This window comes from Ursus americanus, chromosome 21, assembly GCF_024610735.1.
Source record: "Ursus americanus isolate L20-20 chromosome 21, mUrsAme1.1.p, whole genome shotgun sequence".
NCBI lineage: Eukaryota > Metazoa > Chordata > Mammalia > Carnivora > Ursidae > Ursus > Ursus americanus.
This window is the reverse complement of record NC_142147.1, coordinates 41,318,652-41,340,048: the sequence shown is the minus strand read 5'-3', so window position 1 is coordinate 41,340,048 and position 21,397 is coordinate 41,318,652. Positions and strand designations below refer to the sequence as shown.

The window sequence follows — 21,397 nt, the reverse complement described above, 5'->3', positions numbered from 1 at the left end:
GTCTTTCTCTCTGTCAAATAAATAAATAAAATCTTTAAAAAATTTTTTAAAAATTCAATCTACCATTGTTTTGTAACAGACTATCCAAAAATGTAATGGCTTAAAACAACAACAATTTATTTTTTCTCATCATTCTTTGAGCTGGCTGAATGGTTCTGTTCCACATGGTGTTACCTGGGGTCATTCAAGTGGCTGCATTTGGCTGGTGGCTGGCATGGCAGGAAAGATCCAGATGACTTCTTTAATCTGCCTGAGGCCTTGGCACTTGCTGTTGGCTGGGGTGCCTTGGTTTTCCTCCACATGGACTTTTTGCACATGCTATCTCATCCTCTAGGGCCTCTTCGTATGGCCTCACTCTCCAGGAAGGGAGCTTGGACTTCCTTACAGCATGGCAACTGGATTCTAAGACAGCAAAACCAGAAGCTATCAGGCTTCTGAAGATCTACGCTCAGAACTGGAACAGCACCCCTTCCACCACATTCTTTGTCAAAGCAAGTCATAAGGTCAGCTCAGATGCAAGGGCAGGGAAAATGGACTCTCTGCCTCTTGATGAGAGGGATGCATACTGGGAGGAAGAAATTCTTGGTGACCATCTTTGGAGACTACCTACTAATGACTGTCTTTGAACAAGGCAGACGTTTCTCGGTCACCTAACAGTCCAGGGTTGGTTTGGTTTCCTCAAGATGATGGGAACTGAGCCTTCTTCTGTCTTTCCACTCGTTCATTTTGATGATGTTGCCCTCACCCACTTGTTCCAAGATTCCCACATTCAAATTCCAGCAAATGAGAAAATCAGCAAGAGGAGTAGAGTGCATCCCTCCACGAAGGCTAGGACTTCTAAATTGCTCATTTACTTCCCACACTCTGCATCAGCCAGAATGAAGTTCTATGGCCACTTTAAGCACAAACGAGGCCAGAAAATACAGTCTTTAGTTTGGTGGGCAGAGGCCCTGCTAAAAATTTCTTGGAAAAAGGAGCTGGAGGATATTGGCGGACACTAGCATTCTTATCTGCCAAGTGACTAATTCAAGAAGAAGTAGTGGGCATGTCTGGGATACCCTTAGACCTCTGCAGAGATCAAGAGCCATGTTTCAACCAACCTGTTACTGGTGGCCATTTAGTGCAATATTGAAAGAGTATTTACTAAGCAGCTGCTATATGTGCTGGGGATATAACAGTGAACGAGGCAGAAAGGTTCCTGTTCTCATGGAGTTTCCATTCTAGAGGAAGTAGCAGACAGTAAAAATGGGACTACACAATTCAGAGAATTTCAGGTATGATAAATACAGGAAGAAAATGAAATTGGTGGTGGGAGGTGACTTGAGCAGTGGTGGTTTCAGAAGAGGCCTCTGTGAGGGCATGACATTTGAGCTGAGATCTGGAGGGTGAGAAGGGGCCAGTTCTGCATGAACTTTGGGGAACGCATCATAGGCGGGGGAGCAGCAGGTACAAAGGCCCTGGGGTAAGAATGAACTTGACTTAAACAAGAAACAACAAGAAGGCCAGTATAGCTGGAGTAGGGGAAGCAAGGGAAAGAGGGGTAGGAGGGGAAGACAGAAAAATGGGCAGGTATTTATGCAAATATATGTGTTTATGTCTCTTGGGTAGATGCCTGCTTCCGTGGAATGGCTGGATCTCTGCATAGGTGCATACTTACCTTTACCAGACACTCTCTCCCAGAACGGTGGTTCTGTTTTTCATTCCCACTAGCAGTGTGAGGTTCGCAATCTCTCCACGTCCCTGTTGACACTTGAGAGGGTCAGTCTTTTTAATTTTACTCATTCCAGTGGGTGTGTAGTCATATTTCATTGTGGTTTTAATCCGTATTTCCCTAATGACTAATGATGCTGAAAGATTTTGCACATGCGTATTGGCCATTCGTGTCTCCTTTTGTGACGTTATCCGTCCACATTTTTGGGCCACTTACAAAATTGGTTCTCTGACTTTTCAAAAAGCCTCCTCTGGCTACCGTGGGGAGGGTGGGCTGTAGGGGCAAAAGTAGAAGCAGGCAGGGGGTGTAGCTTCTACAGAGACAAGCTCATCACAGGCTCAGCACATTGCCTGCTTTCTGGCAAAGTCAGCTTGGGCCTTGCCCAACTCTTGGGCTACTTGCCAGGAGAGATTGAGACACTTACAGATCTCATGGGAGGTGAAGCAGCCCTACTTCCTGGAGTCTGGCCCTGGGTGAGGGTGGCTCCCAGTCAGTTGGGTGCCCTCCGTCTCAGCCTTCTTTCACCCAATGGCCCATCCACCCTTGGAGAGCCCAGGCCGACCAGCCCAGGCCAACATTCTGTGGTTTATACCAGTACAGTCATACCAGTTGCTAAAATATTTAAATACTTCATTTTTGGTTGGTAAAGAACCCCTACCCCACCTCCCACAGATATCCGCCACCACCCCAGTCTGTTCCCTTGGGATACCTTGGACTTCCCCACATCTCGGCTACTAAAAGAGAGGCTCCAGGACTCAGAGCCGGCCCTATGGCCACAGCTGCTTGATTGGTCGGTGAGCGATTGTGCTGGCTGTGAGGCTGAATTTTTGGGGACAGCTCCAGCCCGGCTGGAGTTGGGAGCACCAGACTGGGAGGCTGAGTCTGAGGGGTTGAGGGAGGATTTTTATCAAGGAGAGCCCCGAACTGGAGACTTGAAGTACTAATAACAGTAACAGTAATGAGGATTAAGATTCGCTGAGCAGTTGCAACGTGCCAGGCAGACATTACTCTGACAGACCTCATGTAACACTCGCAATAAAACTGGACCACAGCAGCGCTGCCCCCCACAGTGTGCGCCCCCTGCCTGGCCAGAGGGAGCCCAAGAGCACCGAGCACCCAGCACTGGAGTCAGATCAAGACCCCAAGTCTCAGAGCTTCCCTTGCTCTCTGACTGCCCGTGGCTCACTCAGCTTCAGCCACCTTGAGGCCTGGGTGCGGCTTGTGGGGCCTTGGGGGCCCGTTCTCTCTGCGCTCACTGCAGGCCTGGTGGCGGTAGTGGTGGGGTGTTTAGCGACTGCACGTGGCCAGGCCTGGATGATGGCGGCTGTTGGCGGCCAGTGCTACCTCCTCCTGGGCCCTGACCCTCCTCTGGCTTCCAAATCCCCCACCATGAAGGGCCACTCAGAGTCTGTCCCATGACCGGCATCCAGTTTCCCCTTTTCTCTCCTGAGACCAAGCCCAGGGAGCTGTGGGGTGTGACGCCTAGATGGGGGAGGGGGGCTTCCTGCCGTGGGCCCATCCCCCCAACGCCCTAACCTCAGGTTCCTCCTAGCCAGCCCCAGCTCAGGCTTCTGTGGGGGGACTAGAAGTCCCTGTCTCCTCCTGGGTGCCTTCCCTCTGTCCTCACTTCCAGCTACTTCCTCATTTGGTGGTGCAGGGCAGCCCAGCCCAGTGGTCAGCTCCCTGTCCCCCACTTGCCTCACCCCAAACCCCCAATCTTGTGTCTGTGCTGTGCGTATCTGTGTCACTGTCTATCCCTCTTTTTCTTGGCCTCGCCACTCCTTTCTCCTTCCCTATCTTTCATCTTGGTTCTTTTTCTTTCTCCCTAAGGGTCAAATATCCGTCCTTGGGTCCTGTTTCCTTACCAACTTTATTTGCTGTGTGACCTTGGGCAAGTGTCTGGACCTTTTTTTTTTTTTTAAGATTTTATTTATTTATTCGACAGAGATAGAGACAGCCAGCGAGAGAGGGAACACAAGCAGGGGGAGTGGGAGAGGAAGAAGCAGGCTCCCAGCGGAAGAGCCTGATGTGGGGCTCGATCCCATAACGCCGGGATCACGCCCTGAGCCGAAGGCAGACGCTTAACCGCTGTGCCACCCAGGCGCCCCAAGTGTCTGTACCTTTCTGTACAATGGGGATGACGAGAGCATCTACCTCAGATGGGTGTTGTGGGGGTTAAAAGAGTTAACGCCTTAGGACAGAATGCCTGCAGCTCATTAGTGCCCATATCCTGATGGCTCTCTTTTAATTTCCTATAAACATCACAAAGTTCTTTTTTTTTTAAGATTTTATTTATTTATTTGAGAGAGAGAGACAGCGAGAGAGGGAACACAATCAAAGGGAGTGGGAGAGGGAGAAGCAGGGCTTTCTGCCGAGCAGGGAGCCCGATGCAGGGCTCGATCCCAGGACACCAGGATCATGACCTGAGCTGAAGGCAGATGCTTAACTGACTGAGCCACCCTGGTGCCCCAACATCACAAAGTTCGGATTATCAAATGATTATAGCTGGTGCTTATAAAAAGCTGACAAGTTTCGGACCCTGTTCTAGAGACATTCATCCATTTGCTCCCCACAAACCCCTACAAAATAGGCACTATTTTACTCTTCATTTTACAGATAAGGAAACCGAGGCCCGGAGAGGTTGAATGACTTGCTTCAGGTTGCCCAGCCAGGAAGAGGCAAAGCTGGCTTCAGTCAGAGCCACTGACTCTTCCTGGTACAAGGATGGCTGACCCCTGATCGGGGGTGGGTGGGCATATGTACCCTTTTTGCTTTTATGTTCAGTGCTTAGGGGCTACAGCATGGTCCCCGGGGGTGTCTAGGCCGGATTCTTCCTGGCATTATCTGTCTCCGGCCCTCCTCCTGTACTGTCCCCTCCTCCCTCCTGCCACCGCCCACCTCAGACTTCCTCCTTCACTTGGTTGGACGCTACTACACCACATCCCACCGGCCCTTGGACTCCGGTGTCCAGCAGCGTCGCCTGCGTCATGGGGGTCCTTGGACCTTCCAACAGGCTCCTGTTCCTGCCTCTCCTTCTGACAGTGGGTGGTGAGTTGGGGGCTTCTATAGCTGCCTCCTGAGTCCCTGGGCTCGGCTTGGGGCAGAGCAGGGAGCGGGATAGAAAGAGAACCAAAAGGGAGGTGGGGGAAAGCAGATCCCCAGGCCCCCAAAACTTATGGCTGTCTCCCAGAGCCTGAGACCCCAAGATGTGGCCTCTGGTGGCAGCAGGGGGAGGGGACTCTGCGGGTGTTGCAACAGGACAGTTCGGGGTAGAAGTAACGCTGGCCAGTGACCTTGACGCTGGCCCACAGGTCCCACCAGACATCACTTTCCACTCTTATCTCCTGGCTATCAGGACCCACCCTCCTCAGGTTCTGTGCCCACCCTCCAGTCACAGCCCCATGCTTCAATTTATCTTCTTTTTCTCTCCTCAGGTTTCAGCCCTGTCCAGGCACAGAACGGTAGGCCTAGACTCTGCCGTCCTCCTCCCTACCTCCCAAAGACCTCCCCATCTCTGTCTGTTCCCCAGTCTCTCCAAACCTTCCCCTGCTGACATCTCTTCCCAGTTCCCAACTCCCACTGACCACTCCCAACTCCTATGCCCCATTCTCAGGATGCAACTGCTCCGTGGTAAGTCCTGGTGTGCTGGCGGGGATCGTGCTGGGGGACCTGGTCCTGACCCTCCTCATCGCCTTGGCTGTGTACTCCTTGGGTCGGCTGTTCCCTCGGGGGCGAGGGGCTGTGGAGGGTGAGTGGGGCTGGCAGGGGGTAGCCTGGGATTCTCTGAGGGAGGGGTAGGCTCCCAGATCACAATCATCCAAAGGGACAGTGATGGAGGGGCTGATTTTGCAGCAGCAAAATGGTCCAAATTCACCATCTTAACTATCTCTGCGCTCTGCACTACTCCCCATCCCCCAGCAGTGACCAGGAAACAGCGCATCACTGAGACAGAGTCGCCTTATCAGGTGAGAAAACCAGCTTCTCTTCCTCACATCTCACTCCTACCCTGTGGGTGTCTGTCCTAAACACTTCCCCAGTCCTTCTAGAACCTAGACCCTAAAGCCACTTTCTCAGCAACATTTCAAACCCTCAAAGACTCATGGGGCATCTGTCCAAAACTGCTTTCAATGATCAATCATGACCTTATGCTCAGCTTAGAATGTGTGAGAAAACATAGGAAGGGCTTTACTTGCACAAGGGCAAACGTAGGCCTTAGTGCGAAGGCAGGCATGGAATTGTTCGGGACAGGTTGATTTCTGGGAGAAGCTCTCAGAAGGGCAGACGACATAATTCGGCCCTAATTCAGCAACTCTGAAGAGAGGAGTTTTAGAATTTGGGGGAAGATCCTGTATCCCCTTGAGAAGCTGATGAAAGCTAGAGACTCCTCAGAAAAATCCACACGGAATTTACAAAATTGTGCATATAATCTAGGGGTGGTACAAGTATCTTGAAACCCTTCTTAAGAACCACCATCCAGGGGCACCTGGGTGGCTCAGTCAGTTAAGCATCTGACTCTTGATTTTGGCTCAGATCGTGGTCTCAGGGTTGCGGGATCCAGCCCTGTCTGGCTCTGTGCTCAGTGGGTAGTCTGCTTGGGATTCTCTCTCTCTCTCTCTCCCTCTGCCCCCCTCCGCGCTCGTGCTCTCTCAAATAAATAAATCTAAAAAAAAAAAAAAGACCCCCCCATCTCCCCACTCCCACGTGTGCACGTGCGCACTCTCTATCTTAAAAAAAAAAAAACAGACACAAAACCACTGCTCAGACAGATGCATCTTTCCATCGCTTGCCTCTCAGTCATTGCCCTTCTCAACCCTTTAGGGGTCATGGGCTCCTGTGAGAATCTAATGGAAGCCAAATAGATCCCTTCCCATAAGGGTGCACACCCAGACCAGTCATTTGCTTATGATTTCAGGGATTCAGTCTGAGGGCTGCCTCTTGCGGCCATAGACGCCTCCCCCTGCAATTTTAAGCCTTGTTCTGTCAAGTCTCTTACTTATCTGTAGCTGGCTTTGCTTTTCCTCACTTGTGGATAAAAAATCTCTTTGTAAAGTGTAAGCATCTTGAGTTTGGCTTTGTGAGGTCCAGAAGAATGAGGGAAATTTTCAGTTACTGGGGGCAATGAAATTTTAGGGCAAAGCATTATTCTAATTTATTCATCCTTTGGTGGAATTTGTCAAGCACCTCACAGCAACAGAGTTCACATCCTAGTTGGGGAGATGGACCTGAAGCAAATTAAAAGATAAGATAATTTGGGGCAGTATCATGAGGAAATAAAACTGGTGTGACAGTGACTGGAGTGTGTGTGTGGTGGGGAGAAGTTAGATGGCAAAATCAAGAAATGCTTCTCTGAGGAAGTGACGTGAGCTGCGACTTGAAGGGAGAAAGAACCATCCACGGGAATATCTAGGAAGCGCATGTTCCAGGCAGAAAGAACAGCTTGTGCAAAGGCCCTGAGGCTGGGGCGTAATGATGAGGCAGAGGAGACAGGGAAACACTAAATGCACTTGATTAAAATCCAGATCTTTTCCATGGCAGAAAGGTTAAAGAAGCTGCCGGGAGCCTTATAAGCCACTGGGAGAAGGCTGAATTTTGTTTTAAGTTTATTCAGAGGACCTCATCCACTAATGGTTCCCACCCTGTGCCTCCCATTAGGAGCTCCAAGGTCAGAGGTCAGATGTCTATAGTGACCTCAACACACAGAGGCCGTATTACAAATGAGCCCAAACCACAGCAGTCAACAACCTGATGCCTGGATCCGGTCATTCCTGATGTCTACCCAGCACCCTATTCCTACTCCCACGAAGATACAGATCCACAGAATGCCCACCCTGAGGGGTCAGACTGCTCTCCACTATTGCCCCCAAATAAATATGGCATACAAAAACACTGTTGAGTTATTCCAGATCTCTCAGCTGAGGGGGCAGGGATATGTGGGGTTCTAGGGGGTCATGGACCCAGAAACAGCTAAATAGGAGGGAAGCTTTGGGGACCCTGGGGTTCTTTGAAGAAGAATTAGAACCAGAGGGAGTTCAATTGTTTTATTCCACCCCAAAGTGGGGAGTGTGTTTCCTGTGTGGCCGCATACCATGCGGGATGAGAGGGTCAGAAGTCAAAGGTCTCACTTACAAGGGGGTCAGCCCCTGCCAGGCATGTTGATGTAGACTTTGTCATCTTCTGGGGGTGGGGGAGAGAAAGCATGAGGCCTGACCACCTACCACCCACCCACATCTCCACCTTCCTGGGGACCCCCTGTCTCAGGGGTTTCCTCCGGAGTTCCCCCCTGCACCGCCCCCAGGGTTTCCCCAGCATCTCCTCCAGGGCTTCCCTGGGGGACCCCTCCCTGGGGACCCCCTCTCTAGGGACTCCTCTCCCTCCAGGCCCCACCCTGTCTCTGCCCTCACCTCGGATGGGCCTGCGGCGTGGGCAAGCCCACACAAACACCACTGCAACAATGAGTAGCGACACCACCGCATCGGCGGCCAAGAGGCCTGCCAGCACTGGCAGAGAGAGGGGCCCACATCCGGAACAGGAACCTGGAGGGTGGGGGCCGAGGCAAGAAGGCGGTTGAGGGAGGTTCCAGACCCTCAGGGCTGCACTTTGGGCGTCTGGGGCAGAGGAAGTCCCTGGGGGGAGGCGGGGATGTCTGAGATTCCCTGAGGTTGACTTGGGGGATGAAAAGGGAGGTGGGGTCTGGAGAGAAGTGGGAGGGTGAGAGTCCCAGCATAGAGGGACATACGTGGTGCTTTGGGCATAGTGGGTACTCCCAAAGAAGGCTGGGGGGTGGCCGAGTCCCTGGGGCTTCAATTTGGTGATGAGGGCAGTGAGATGGGGACCCAGAGAGGACAGCAGATGCCCTGGGGGCTCTGATTTGGGGGTGAGAAATTAGCTGGTGACCTAGAGAGCCACCGGGGGTGTTCCAGGACCCTCAGGCCACACTTCAGGGGCAGAAGCAGTACCTCAAGAGCCATGGCAAAAGGGGAGGAGTGCCAATTTCTCACCTGGGGTCACCAGAGCTGCAGCCACTGTGAAAAGAGAGGGAAAGTGGATTAGCAAGGAGAGGTGGTTCCCAAAACAGGGTGCAAGGAAAGGTGATGTCCTGAGAAGTAACCTCCAGAGAGCGCAAATGAGAAAGAGGCAAGAGAGACAGAAAATCAAAAGTAGAAGTAGAGACAGACCCAGCAGTGAGAAGGGGAGATTAACAGGCAGCTACTCCAGACTCAGCTTCTCTCCCCCAAAGAACCAGGCTCGGAAGCCAAAATGGATCCCCAGGAAGGAAGGGATCCTGGGAGGACCTGCCCTTAGCTCTCCTCCCTTCAGATGTCACCAAGCCACCCCTCTCATAAATGCTCTGCCCGCCACCCCCCATAACCACTGGCTTCACCTGGCAGCACAAGCAGGAGCAGGAGGACACCTGAAGGGGCCATGGCGGGCTGGGGGCTAGAAGGGGTCTGGCAAAAGGCTGTGGTCCAGAGAAGTCCTGAGGAACAATGGGGGAGTGAAGAAGCAACAACAGCGGATGTCACCCTGCTGGTGGCAAGGTCACCTGCTTCCTGTGTGATGGTGTGGGAGGGGGAGAATTGGTGGGTCCCTGTGACTGCCTTTGGGGATCAACTGGGTGTAGGATCAGAGACCAGGGAGGCTGCTATGATTGTCCAGATGGGAGGTGACAGATGGACCAGGTTGTGGGCATTGAGGAGGCTCTGGAGAGATTTTGGAGGTGAAACCAACACAACCTGCTGATCGTGTAGGTATGGGTGTGTGTGAGAGAGGGGGATTCAGGATGACCAAAGCTTCTGGACCTTCTGGACGAAGCAACTGAAAAGACGGAGCATCCTTTGACAGACATGGAGAGGAGGGGAGCAGGTTTAGGGGGAAACTGCCAAGGTCTGGGGACACTGAGTTGGAAATGCCTGATAGATCTCCCTGGAGATATATAAATTTTCGGGTTGATGGCTTATGGATGGTATTTAAAGCCACGGGACTGGATGAGATCACCAAGGAAGTGAGTTCAGACAGAGGAGTGCCCCTGGCCCCCAAGAATGGGTGAAGAGGTGGAAAGAGCCAGGGAAACTAGGAAGGAACAACGTGTGAGGAAGGAGAAGCAGGAGAGCAGAAGTCTTGAAAGGCTGGCAGAAATGATTAACATGGCCACAGATGTGGGAACTGAGAATGAGCCTCCCCTGGGAATGTCAAGTTGGCTTGAGGGCTGGGAATTCCTGTCGGCTTAGTCTACAGCTATACCAGGCACCCAGCAAAGTACCTCCCTTAAGGTAATAAATTATTCTTAATGATGAATGAATAAATGAGAACTGACCTCTGAAAAAGAAGGTGATGTGGGGAAGAGGGAGAAGTTTGATCCCACCGACGTGAACTTCCCTCCCTTGGGACCAGGAAGTCCTGAACCCCAGCCTCCTCTCACCCCAGGACTCAGTAATACTGTCCCCTCCCAGCTCAGGCCCCAGAAATCAAAGCCTCCGGCCCACCTTGGACAGAGACCCAGAAGTCCAGGCCCCCACTGCCCTCCTCCTTAGGGTGTCCGCTATCCCCGGCCGTTTCTCTCTCAGACCAAAGTTGGGGTCCCCCAGCTCCCTCTTTCCAGGGAGGCTCAGGAGTCGCGCCCTTAATGTCAGCCCCGCCCATTCAGAGACCAGGCTTGTTCAAGCGCGACACGGGGACTCCCGGGCCTGTGGGCGGGGCCCTGCCCTTGACTGGGCGGTGCCAGAAGCCCAGTTTAAAAACTCGCGGGGCACTGACTCTAGATCGGGGACCCGGCGGCGGCTCCGCGGGGCAAGTGCGAGGCTGGCGCAGCGCCGAGGCCGCGGCCCTGGGGGCCCGCAATCCGCGCCACGGAATCCGCGAGGTAATGGAGGGGGCGGGGAGGAGAGGCACGCTCGGCCCCTTGAGAGAGCGAGGGCTGGAGTCCTGCTCTTGCGAACCTGAGAGACGGAGCTGGAGCATCAAGCCTGGGTGCTGAGAGTGAGCGTACTCGGTATTTGGAGGGGGCAGGAGGCCAGGACTTCTGGGTGGTGATGGAGGAACGGCTGGGATTCTGGGCTCCTGGGTCCTGGGGGGTAAGGGACCGGGGAATCGGAATCCTGGGTCGCGGGGGGGGGGGACGGGCTAGGAGCTCCGACCACTGGGTCCTGTGGAAGAAGGCGGCTGGTGGCTCGGACTCCTTGCTCTAGAAAGGGGCTAGATGGAGTCCTGGGGGCGTGGTTGCTTAAAAATCAGCCACGAGTCGCTGCGGGTGAAGTCCCGCGCCCGGCCGCAGGGGTCCACGTTGGCCTTGACCCTGCCCGGGCCCCGGGAATTCCCGAGTCCCCACCCACCCCGGGTCCCCGGGCCGAGCAGGAATTCCCCACGTGCGGGGATTCCGAGAGCTCCACGCCTGGCCGCGCGCCCCGCCTCTGAGCGGGACACCTGCGGCGCGCCGCCGGGAGAGGAAGGGGTGGATGGAAGATTCCCTTGCGTGTGCGCCGTGACGTCAGCACGTCGTGTCTGGGCTGTTTCCGAGTTCGCCCTCCCCCGCTTAACCCTTGCTCCGCCGGAACCCGGGCTCGGAAGGGTGAGGGTTGAGGGTCCAGACTTCCTTGGTGGTAGGGACCAGGCTTCTGGAAACTGAGACTCCCAGGTGCAAGGCAGGGCGAGGCTGAGGGCCCGGACTCCTGGGTCCTGGGAAAAGGGGTGCTAGGCTCTCGGACTCCCGCAGAATGGGGCCTGGACTCTTAGGTCTGAAGGAGGGATAGGGTCTGAACTTCCGGAGCCCAGATGAGCTAGGGGGCTATTGATTCGTGGTTCCCTGGGGAGAGGGGCTGGGGACTCGGACGCCTGGTTTTCTGAGGAAAGTGTGTCAGGTCAGCTTCTAGGGCGGAGAGATGTTGGGAACCTGGATGTGCGTCTCCAGGGAGTGATTCCCAGCGACCCCCAAGGCCTCCGGACTGGGAGATCTGGGGGCTGGGATTTTTCACGGAAGTTGGGGGAGGTGCCGCAAAGGAGCGCCCTCCTCCCCCTTCCTCAGTTTCCACGACGCTGGTGGAAAGTTGGGTCAGAGGGGAAAGTGCGGAGCAAAGGGAAGGAAACGGCGGAGGCGGAAGCTGCACCTGAAAGCTAAGATTGGCTTTGGAGTTCTCAGGCGGCGTCAGTGTGCCAGTTTTTCCGCGCAGGAGGGTGAGGGAGGGTGCCCGAATCCACTCCCCCGCATAGTTGGTTGACTTAAGGACCTCTGATTGCTTCCCTCCCCTTTTCCTGTCCCCTCCTTCAGTGAGCCGGAGTGAACGCAGCCACTGCCCATCACAGACCGTGAAGAAGCTCCTGGAAGAGCAGAGGCGCCGTCAGCAGCAGCCTGACGCTGGTGGAGTACCGGTAAGATCCATGAAGCCCCATAAACTGTAATTCGTGAAGCCACGTCCTGTTGGGGAGAGGCTTGATGGCTGATGGGCCCTTGGAACAGATGAGAGGTGTAGTCCTGACTTAGATGCGCTGTGGGTGGGGAATGGATGCGAGGGATCTCTCAGATAAATTCCCCCGTGTTCCTGTTTTTGTTTATCTCTCTACAGGGACAGTTTCCACCTCCCCTGGCCCAGTCCCTGACTCCATCTGTGAATGAGAGTGAGGCCGGTAAGTCTGCAAACTCATCTGGTTCCCTCAGCTCCAGCCCCAGCTTTCTTCAGGGACTCAGACACCCCAAATCTTAGAACCCGGGGAACTTAGGAGTCAGACCGTCTTTCTTGCTGGGACCCAGTAGCAGTTGATCTCCCAGATTCTCTGGAGCCCATGGGTGTATGTACACAGTCCCTCCGTGTTCCAGGGGCTCAGGCTCCCAGCTTTTTGTTGCTCCCCAAGTCTAGGCCCTCAACCCTCAGTGTCCCTGGAGTCCAGATCCCAGAAGTCCAAGCTTTCAATCCCTTGGTGTCCTGGCTTCTGGGTCCCAGCCCTTTAGTGTCCCACAGGTACTAGCTCTCAGTACCTCGGGAGATTCAGGGCCCTCACACCCGCCCTCCAGCCTTGGTCGTGATTTGCCCGGCTCTCATAACCAGGCCTGCCCCTGTTCCTCCTCTCACAGGCCATTCTCGCTTCCCAGTACACCAAGAGACTGTGGGTTCTGGACTTGGCAGCCTGGCTCCCACCACAGGCTTTCCAGACTGGGACCCCAACACGCATGCTGCCTACACAGACAGCCCCTACTCTTACCCTCCTACTGCTGCTGAAGGCTTCCCGACTCCTGACTTCTACCCACCCTCCGACCCAGGGCGGCAGTGTCCATTTTCTGTGGGGATGGAGGTGAGATATAGAGCGGGAACAGGATGCTGAAGGGCCCCAAAATTCCCAGTTGCCCTCATGCTAGATTAAGATCCCATTCTTCAGATGGGCAAAATTGAGGCCCCAAGGTCCAGGGTCACTTGGTATAGATGGGGCACCCAGCCACTCTCCCTGGCACTCTGTCCATGTACGTGTATATGTTTGGAAGAGGGAATTCTTAGCTGACTGGCTCTGCCCACCGCATGTATCCTTTAGGACCCCCTGGATACCCGGCTTTATGCAGAACCTTCCCTGCCACAGGCAGGATCCTGGAGAGGTTCTGGACTCCCCTTAGGACCCCCACAGTTGCCCCCTGTGCCCACCGGACCATCCCTGGACACAGCCCGTGCTCACATGCTGGCTTTGGGGCCACAACAGCTGCTGGCCCAGGATGAGGAGGGAGACACGTGAGTATAGGGGATTGCAGTCTGCCTGTTCCTGGCTTAGCTGGGGTGGGTGCTGTGCTCACTGCTTGCCCCCACCTGTCCTCAGGCTCCTGCACCTGTTTGCGGCTCAGGGGCTGCGCTGGGCAGCGTACGCCGCAGCTGAGATGCTCCAAGTGTACAGACATCTGGACATTCGTGAGCATAAGGGCAAGGTGAGGGCCAGGGGCCTGGACTCCTGGATTTGAAGGGAGATGGTCTGGGAGCCTGGATTCTTGGTTTTCAGGGAGGAGACTGGGGGCCCAGACTGACCTCCTTATCTCCTGCAGACCCCTCTCCTGGTGGCCGCCGCCGCCAACCAGCCCCTGATTGTGGAGGATCTGCTGAAGCTCGGAGCGGAGCCCAATGCCGCTGATCATCAGGGACGTTCTGTCTTGCACGTGGCTGCAACCTATGGGCTCCCAGGAGTGCTCTCGGTATGGCCAGCTGCCCGGTGGGGTGAATGGGATGGACTGGTCGCTCAGATCCTGGCTTCCAGGGCTAGGAGGCCTGGGGAGACTCTAATCCAGCACTCCGCCTTCTCCTTCTCAGGCTGTGATTAACTCGGGGGTTCAGGTTGACCTGGAAGCCAGAGACTTCGAGGGTAAGTTGGGTGGGTGTGGCAGGTGGGGCTTGGGTGGGGTGGGCGCTCCGGATGCAGAGCCCTCATCGTCTCCACCCTGCAGGCCTCACCCCTCTCCACACAGCCATCCTGGCCCTCAACGTTGCTATGCACCCACCTGACCTATGTTCCCGGGTGCTGAGTACCCAGGCCCGAGACGGGCTGGCTTGTGTCCAGATGTTGCTGCACATGGGTGCTGATCACACCAGCCAGGTGAGCTGGGCAGTGGGCAGCCGGCCCCTGGGAGGGTGTGTGGGATGGGTCACCTGGATGTCTGGCGGCTTCAGACAAACGCTGACTTTGCCTTTTGCCAGCTGTGTGAACTTGAGCACGTGGCTTCGTTTTTCTATGCCCCAGAGAATAAGATTACTGATCCTAGCTTGTATTTATCAACCACTTCCTATTCAACGAGCACCAGGTGTCACGGATGAGCTAATCGAATCCTCACCAACCGCCTTTGACATGGGCACTGTTATTACTTTTCCTGCTTTACTGATAAAAGAAACTGAGGCACAGGAGTCAAAAATCTTACACCCTGTAAGTGTCAGAGAGGGGATTAGAATCAGGTGACTTCACGCCAGACTCCAGCCCTTCATGGGCAGGCTGAGAGAATTAAACATCCACTTACCATTTTGTTTTGTTTTTTAGTTAAAGAATTTTGAACACAGATAAAATACAGAAAATAGTGTAGCGACCTCCCCGTACCCAACGTCAGCAATCAGCAACTTGTACCCAGTCCTGCCCCATCAATTCCTCGACTTTCCTATAGCATTTTAAAGCAAACCCAAGCATGTATTTTCATCCACAAAAATTTGTGTCTTTAAAGTTAAAAACTCTTTTAACCTCAATACTATCATTGTACCTTAAAAAAATTAATCTCATAATATCAAATATCCTGGCTGTGTTCAAATTTCTGATTGACTCTAAAGTGATATACGTTGTTTTTTCATTAAAAAAAAACTATTGCCATTATAAGACTTTGAAGGTTGCTCTTAGGGGCGCCTGGGTGGCACAGCGGTTAAGCGTCTGCCTTCGGCTCAGGGCGTGATCCCGGCGTTATGGGATCGAGCCCCACATCAGGCTTCTCCACTGGAAGCCTGCTTCTTCCTCTCCCACTCCCCTGCTTGTGTTCCCTCTCTCACTGGCTGTCTCTCTCTCTCAAATGAATAAATAAAATCTTTAAAAAAAAGAAAGAAAGAAAAAGAAAGAAAGAAAGTTGCTCTTAATTTAGAGCTTCCCCCTCCCGTCTCCTTGTCTCCTCTCCATGATTTATTTGGTGAGCCAACTAGGTTGTTTAGCCTTGTATAAACACATCGTATTTCTAATATCCGTTATCATTACAAACTCTTTACAGGCACATAATAAAGTTTCATTGTGGAAAATGTGTTTATTTTCTCCAAAATGTGAAGAGAACAGCTCAGAATGGAAGTGCATATAGGCTTAGTTTAGTCCCCTGATTAATGCTGCTCAAGTCCCATCCTTAGAGATAAAGTACAGTCCGTGTGGGATGGGTGCGTTTTACCATGCCTAACAGAATGTGGGGTGGCCAGGGCAGCTGCTAGCCCAGAGCTCCTTTGGAGGATCAGAGCCTTTTTCTCAAAGACACTCGGGCTGGAAAATTGTCGTAGTAAACATAGTTCTGTGATGCCTATGATGTGAATGGCACCCCCTTAAATGTGGTACTCTTGTGTAGTGCACAACATAGATAATGGTGTAAGGCACCCGTGGGTGCTTGCAAAGGAGAGACAAGGCGTCTAAAGGCTCTTGGGTTCCGTGGGAGGGGCCCTGGGTGTGAGGACTGGCCTGACTTCTGCCGTTGCCTTCTCTACAGGAGATCAAGAGCAATAAGACAGTTCTGCATCTGGCTGTGCAGGCCGCCAATCCTGCCCTGGTTCAGCTGCTGCTTGAGCTGCCCCGGGGAGACTTGCGGGCCTTTGTCAACATGAAGGTGGGGGCCTAGGTTGGAATGTGCGATTGTGTAGGATGTGAAGGTGAAGGGCAGGGGGATGTTGGGAGGCCTGTGGGCTGTGGCTGTGGCAGGGACAATGTACAGAACACAGGTGGGGACCGTATAGGATGTGGACGTAGATTGCGGGAATGTACGGGACATAGAGGGGTGCGTGGAATGTGACTGCGGAGGGGATTCTGGGTGTGAGCAGGGGCAAGTGGGATGCGGCTGTGCAGGCAGGAGTGTGGGATTTGGGTGTTGGAGACTGTGAAGTGTACCGTTGAGGGCCCAGGCCAGCTGAGTCTGAATCCTCATCAGCCCTCCCCGCACTGTCCCCAGGCCCATGGGAACACAGCCCTCCACATGGCGGCTGCCCTGCCCCCTGGGCCGCCCCAGGAGTCTATCGTGCGGCGCCTGCTGGCAGCTGGGGCGGATCCGACACTGCGAAACCTGGAGAATGAGCAGCCTGTCCACCTGCTGCGGCCTGGGCCGGGCCCTGAGGGGGTGAGCGCTGAGTCCACCCTGACTGCAGAGTGGCCTCTGACCTAACAGGGAGAGCCCCTGACCCTACCCATTCGTGACTTTAGGGGGTGACTTTTACTCTCGGAAGGTGACCTTGATCCCTATCCAAACCTGACTTGAAAATGTGACCTCTAACCCCAGTGTTTGATTTCTGACCTGATATTGGTGACTCCTCCTAACCTCTACTTCAACCCTGACCTCTACTTCTAACCCCAAATCCTGACCTCAAGGTGTGACCTTTGATTCCCAAGTGTGATCTCCAACCCCTCACCCCAGCCCTGAGTTCTGACCTCAAAGTGGGACTTCTGACCTAAATGCGACCTATGACCCCTTGCCTCTACCCTCCGACTCCTGGTCCTCAATGTTAACCCCAAAGTGGGAACCCCCGACCAGCAACAGCTTTCCCCTTCATCCCCAGTTCTGGCTCCTGAACCTTTTTTGTGTGTGAACCATCATCCCTAACTCCACATCTTGACTGTGAACCTCTGACCTGCAAACCCAACCGATCCTTCTCTGCTTCTCCACCTTCCCCTCCAACTTCACGGGGTCTGTGGCCCTGACCTCTCTCTCCAGCCTCCCTAACTTCTCCTCCCCGGTCTTGTCTGCAGCTCCGGCAGTTACTGAAGAGGAGCCGTGTGGCACCCCCAGGCCTGTCCTCTTAGGACTCAAATCCAGAACCTGGACTGATTTTTCCAGTCCCCACCGTCCTGTGGGACAGCCAGCGTATGCTAATGTTGCAAATCCATGATAATGTATGTGGAATGTCCTGCCAGCGGGGTCTTACATTAAAACCCCAAAATGGCTGCTGGGGGTAAACGAATCCCAATATTTGGGGTTGTGTAATACCCCTCCCCCACCCACAAGGAGCCCTCTTGATGATTTCTGTGAAATCGAGGCCCCTTGATTGTTTCTGTGAAACACCCTAGACCCCTAACCCTTTCTCCATTGGGATCTTTTGGGACCCCCTTCCCTACTCAACTCCAGTTCAACTCACCTAGAACCCCAGATGTGATTTTCCTACATAGTACTTGGGGTACCCCCAGAATAGCTCCCAGTGTTATCCAGTAGATGACCCCCCAAACCTCCCCAGGACCCACACCATTCAGGTCCTTACCCCTGAGACATAGGAAGGACTCTCCTAGATTCAAGTCCCCTAGGTCCTATGCTTTCTAATTCAGAACTCAGCTGGACCCCTGTCCCAGATCTGCGCATTTCCAGTGAATCCCTCCCCTATCTGAAACTCCTTATTAAACTCAGTTTGGACTATACAGTCAGTGTCTAAATCTCTGGGGGGATTGGTGTAGGGGAGCGGCCATGGCGCGTGGCTGAGGAGGCAGGTTTGGATGACTCTGTGGGGTGGGGTGTGTAGCAGACTGTGGGTACCAAGTCTGCGTCCTGTCACCTTCACCCCATCAGCACCTGGTGGTCTGAATGCCTGTGGGCATCATGAGACCGCTGGTGCCTGCTCTACCCTGGGTATGAGCCTGGTAGCCTTAAGTGCCAACAAGTTTATGCCACTTCCCATCTAACAGCCCTCGAAGCAGAGACTGAGGGGAGATGGTCTAGAAAGACTCCAGGTCCCTCACCTCTGTATGAGGATAGTGTAGAAGTGTGTGTTCTACACAGGCTCTCAGAATTCCCCACCAGAATCAAGCTCCAGTTCCCCCACACAGTTCTAGCTTGATGACATTCCCTTTCCTGATGCTTTCCCTTTTCTGTGTCCTTTCCCACCTCCCCTACCAATAGATTGTCCTCAAATCCTGCTTCTGGAGAGACCCAAACTAAGATAGAAGACCTCCACAATGCCCCTTTCTCATAACTGCCCCACAGCCTCTGCTCTGGATTTCATCCCAATCTTATCACCAAAACAGCCCTGCTGAAAGCCCACTGACTTAGCCCCCCACTGCTCAGAGCCTCTCAAGGACAACAAACCAAGCATACTTCAGGGCATGTGCCCGTGTCTCCACCCCAAAAGTTAAGGCTTGAAACAACCATCACTATTTGCTCATGATCCTACAGTCTGGTCTGGGCTCGACTGGACTGTCCTGCTTTGGTCACTCGTGACAGCAGTCAGCTAGAGGCCTGATTGGGCCGGACAACTTCACGCATAGTCTGATAGCTCAGCCGGGATGGGTGGAACCAGTGGGAATGGGCCAAGCAGCTCTTTCCTCCTGTGGTCCCTCCAGGAAGGTGGGTGAGTTTCTTCACAGGGTGGTTCCAAGAAGTGTTGTAAGAGAACAAGTGCTCGTTTGCACCGTGCTTGTTGACATCGCATTGGCCAGAGTCATTCACATGGCCAAGCCCAGAATTCGGGGAGGGAGCTCCACACCAGGGCTTGAATATTGGGAGGTGGAGTTTCGGGAGCCACCTGTGTTAGTCTCCCGCAAGAGCAGCCCTGAACCAGGGTGTATCTCTTTCTGTGTATGCACATAGTCGCAGCTGACCCGAGAAGAATCCATAGGAATGTTATTCCATAGATTCTAAGAACTTGACCGGAATTCATCTTACAGTCATATTGTGGCATAATTTAATTTCTGTATTTTTTCCTTTGTGGTACAAAGGTATTTTATCATCTTTCTATCATCTATCTATCTATCTATCTATCATCTATCATCATCTATCTATATTTTATCTATCATCTATTTTATGTATGTATGTATGTATGTATCATCTATCTTAGAGTGTGAGTGAGGGGTGCGGCAGAGGGGGAGGGAGAGGGACGAGCAGACTCCATGCTGAGTGTGGAGCCCAGTGTGGGCCTCGATCCCAGGACTCATGATCACATCCTGAGCCAAAATCCAGAGTTGGATGCTCAAAGGACTGAGCCACCCAGGTGCCCCCATAAGGCTATTTCTTTTTTTTTAATTTTTTAATTAATTAATTTATTTATTTATTCGACAGAGATAGAGATAGCCAGCGAGAGAGGGAACACAAGCAGGGGAGTGGGAGAGGAAGAGGCAGGCTTAACCGCTGTGCCACCCAGGCGCCCCCATAAGGCTATTTCTTAACATTGATGGCAGTTCAGCGTCTTTTGACATATAAGATGTATATCCCAACATGTATCAACAAACACATGCACACACATATTAAAATGACAGAATGATAGAATGTCTCTAAGAAACTATTATTAAAAGAAAAATTAACAAATTGTTTTCACTGGGAAAAGAAGGCAGCTTAGCGGCACAAGAGCATCAGATGAACAATAGCAATCCCCTGCTGGAATTTCAACTATAAGCGTTTTAAAATTAATTACCCTAAGTATCGCCATTAATAGGTAAATATTATTAAGGAATCACACCCTGAGCATAGTGAACAAAATGGCCTTTCACTTCCTGTCCCTCCCGCCTGGAGCTCCTTATTCATTGTTAGCCTGTTGATTGCCCTTGACTGTGAAAACCCAAAGGCAGCATTTTCCCCTATCCGTGGTGCTCGTCATAGATTTCTGCTGGGGTTGTCTCAGTACAACTACAGGTATAACCGGTATCAGAATGATGTTGGAAACTGGATTCTCCCAAGAAGCTGTGGCATTGTATCCAACTTGCCTCATGTAGGCATCTTCCTCCCAATGCCTACCACGTCTATATTTAAAATACATGACTTGTATTTACATGTATATATTATGAAGAGACACTCTGAGCTCATAGGCTCTTCAGAAGAATATCTAACTCTAGGTGCTTCCTCCCTAGTCCATCTGTCAGAAAATTGTGTACTAAGCTGACATTAAAACATGACATATTACTGCCACCTGCTGGGAAGTTGTGGTAAAAATGCAAATCTACAGTGTCTAGAACGTGAATGGTATCACTTGGAATTTTGCAATGCACAGCCTGAACAGAATATGGGACAGCCTCGAATTACTAGACAGCAGGTTAGCAAAATGACTGAGTATGGAGACTGGAGCCAGGTTGCCTGGGTTAAATCCCTAGCTCTGACCATTCCTAGATGGTGACCAAGGACATGTGATGTAACTTATCTCCATTTCTTAATCTATAAATGGGAATAGTCACAGTACCTCCTTCATGGGATAGAAGTAATGATTAAGTGTGTCAATATATGTAAAAAGCTCTGGCACAGGGTGAGTGCCTTAAGAGTATTTGCTGTCATAATGTTCTAAAATTTATTTAACAAATACTTGTGGAGTAGCAGGCATACTTCTAACATCTCCACAACTATTAACCTTTTTAGTTTCCATAACAACCCTCTTGGGACAGGTAACAGCATCTGCAGAGGGCTAACCCCAACGTCACAAGATGGGGTGCATGAAGATTTAAATTCCAGTAGGCATTTGCAGACATCACATTCCCCTCTCTGGGACACGTAACTGGAATTTCCACACATCGGGGGATTCCTGTTGCCTCCCAAAGAAGGGATGAAAACCTGTGAGGGGCGCCTGGGTGGCTCAGGCGCTAAGCGTCTGCCTTTGGCCCAGAGTGTGATCCCAGGGTCCTGGGATCGAGCCCTGCATTGGGCTCCCTTCTCTGCTGGGAGCCTGCTTCTTTCTCTCCCACTCCCCCTGCTTGTGTTCCCTCTCTCGCTGGCTGTGTCTCTATGAAATAAATAAATAAAATCTTAAAAAAACAAACATGTGAATGGGAAGAGGGGTTCAAGATTCTCAGTCCCTCTTTAGGATCGCAGGTGGGGGTGGATGCTGTGTGTGATTGAGTGTGAGGGTGAAGCTGCCAGAACACAGCTTCCTTGCAGTCTGTCCCGGGATTCAGCAAACAGAGGTCTTGAAGTAACGAACCGTTCAGCAGCACGGAAAGCTCCTGAGTGGGCAAGGGGAGCCTATCCAGCCTTTGGGCCCGGCCACATGCAAGCCAATTCTGGCCCTTCGTACAATCTCCGCCCGGATTTAAAAATCCTTCATACTGTTT

At 52.6% G+C, this 21,397-nt stretch overlaps 3 protein-coding genes across 6 annotated transcripts; 2 read left to right on the top strand and 1 right to left on the bottom strand.

Moving 5' to 3' along the window:
* The first annotated feature begins 4,603 nt into the window (after positions 1-4,603).
* On the top strand, positions 4,604-7,597 carry TYROBP (transmembrane immune signaling adaptor TYROBP). Of its 2 annotated transcripts, none has more exons than XM_045799908.2 (5): positions 4,604-4,759; positions 5,146-5,172; positions 5,325-5,459; positions 5,633-5,676; positions 7,364-7,597. In XM_045799908.2, the coding sequence occupies exons 1-5, from the start codon at positions 4,699-4,701 to the stop codon at positions 7,427-7,429; spliced, it is 333 nt and encodes a 110-aa protein (XP_045655864.2). In that variant the 5' UTR covers positions 4,604-4,698; the 3' UTR covers positions 7,430-7,597. The 2 variants fall into 2 exon arrangements, with proteins under 2 accessions (XP_045655864.2, XP_045655862.2); XM_045799906.2 differs by having other exon boundaries at positions 4,606-4,759; positions 5,630-5,676.
* A 138-nt stretch (positions 7,598-7,735) lies between these two features.
* HCST (hematopoietic cell signal transducer) lies at positions 7,736-10,371 on the bottom strand. Of its 2 annotated transcripts, none has more exons than XM_045799904.2 (5): positions 10,195-10,371; positions 9,093-9,188; positions 8,710-8,733; positions 8,113-8,244; positions 7,736-7,885 (listed from the first exon to the last, which is right to left on the bottom strand). In XM_045799904.2, exons 1-5 carry the CDS (start codon positions 10,349-10,351, stop codon positions 7,845-7,847), a joined length of 450 nt encoding a protein of 149 aa, XP_045655860.1. In that variant the 5' UTR covers positions 10,352-10,371; the 3' UTR covers positions 7,736-7,844. The 2 variants fall into 2 exon arrangements, with proteins under 2 accessions (XP_045655860.1, XP_045655861.1); XM_045799905.2 differs by having other exon boundaries at positions 7,736-7,882.
* A 2,492-nt stretch (positions 10,372-12,863) lies between these two features.
* Positions 12,864-17,791, top strand: NFKBID (NFKB inhibitor delta). 2 transcript variants are annotated; one of them, XM_045799993.2, is made up of 9 exons: positions 12,864-12,991; positions 13,226-13,416; positions 13,502-13,607; positions 13,722-13,868; positions 13,984-14,035; positions 14,118-14,266; positions 15,885-16,001; positions 16,341-16,505; positions 17,132-17,791. In XM_045799993.2, the coding sequence occupies exons 1-9, from the start codon at positions 12,986-12,988 to the stop codon at positions 17,183-17,185; spliced, it is 987 nt and encodes a 328-aa protein (XP_045655949.2). In that variant the 5' UTR covers positions 12,864-12,985; the 3' UTR covers positions 17,186-17,791. The 2 variants fall into 2 exon arrangements, with proteins under 2 accessions (XP_045655949.2, XP_087726836.1); XM_087870710.1 differs by lacking the exons at positions 16,341-16,505; positions 17,132-17,791 and having other exon boundaries at positions 14,118-16,020.
* The last annotated feature ends 3,606 nt before the right edge of the window (positions 17,792-21,397 follow it).

What these genes read in the sequence shown, in the direction of transcription:
- TYROBP (XM_045799906.2), top strand. Translation starts at nt 4,699, where the DNA reads ATGGGGGTCCTTGGACCTTCCAACAGGCTCCTGTTCCTGCCTCTCCTT. An exon ending in TCTCCTTCTGACAGTGGGTG is followed by an intron (nt 4,760 to 5,145) that starts GTGAGTTGGGGG and finishes TTCTCTCCTCAG; the next exon opens with GTTTCAGCCCTGTCCAGGCA. An exon ending in CCCTGTCCAGGCACAGAACG is followed by an intron (nt 5,173 to 5,324) that starts GTAGGCCTAGAC and finishes CCCCATTCTCAG; the next exon opens with GATGCAACTGCTCCGTGGTA.
- HCST (XM_045799904.2), bottom strand. Translation starts at nt 10,351, where the DNA reads ATGGGCGGGGCTGACATTAAGGGCGCGACTCCTGAGCCTCCCTGGAAA. An exon ending in CTTCTGGGTCTCTGTCCAAG is followed by an intron (nt 9,189 to 10,194) that starts GTGGGCCGGAGG and finishes ATTGTTCCTCAG; the next exon opens with GACTTCTCTGGACCACAGCC. An exon ending in GCTCCTGCTTGTGCTGCCAG is followed by an intron (nt 8,734 to 9,092) that starts GTGAAGCCAGTG and finishes CTCTTTTCACAG; the next exon opens with TGGCTGCAGCTCTGGTGACC.
- NFKBID (XM_087870710.1), top strand. An exon ending in TTCGTGAGCATAAGGGCAAG is followed by an intron (nt 13,608 to 13,721) that starts GTGAGGGCCAGG and finishes TATCTCCTGCAG; the next exon opens with ACCCCTCTCCTGGTGGCCGC. An exon ending in GGAAGCCAGAGACTTCGAGG is followed by an intron (nt 14,036 to 14,117) that starts GTAAGTTGGGTG and finishes TCCACCCTGCAG; the next exon opens with GCCTCACCCCTCTCCACACA.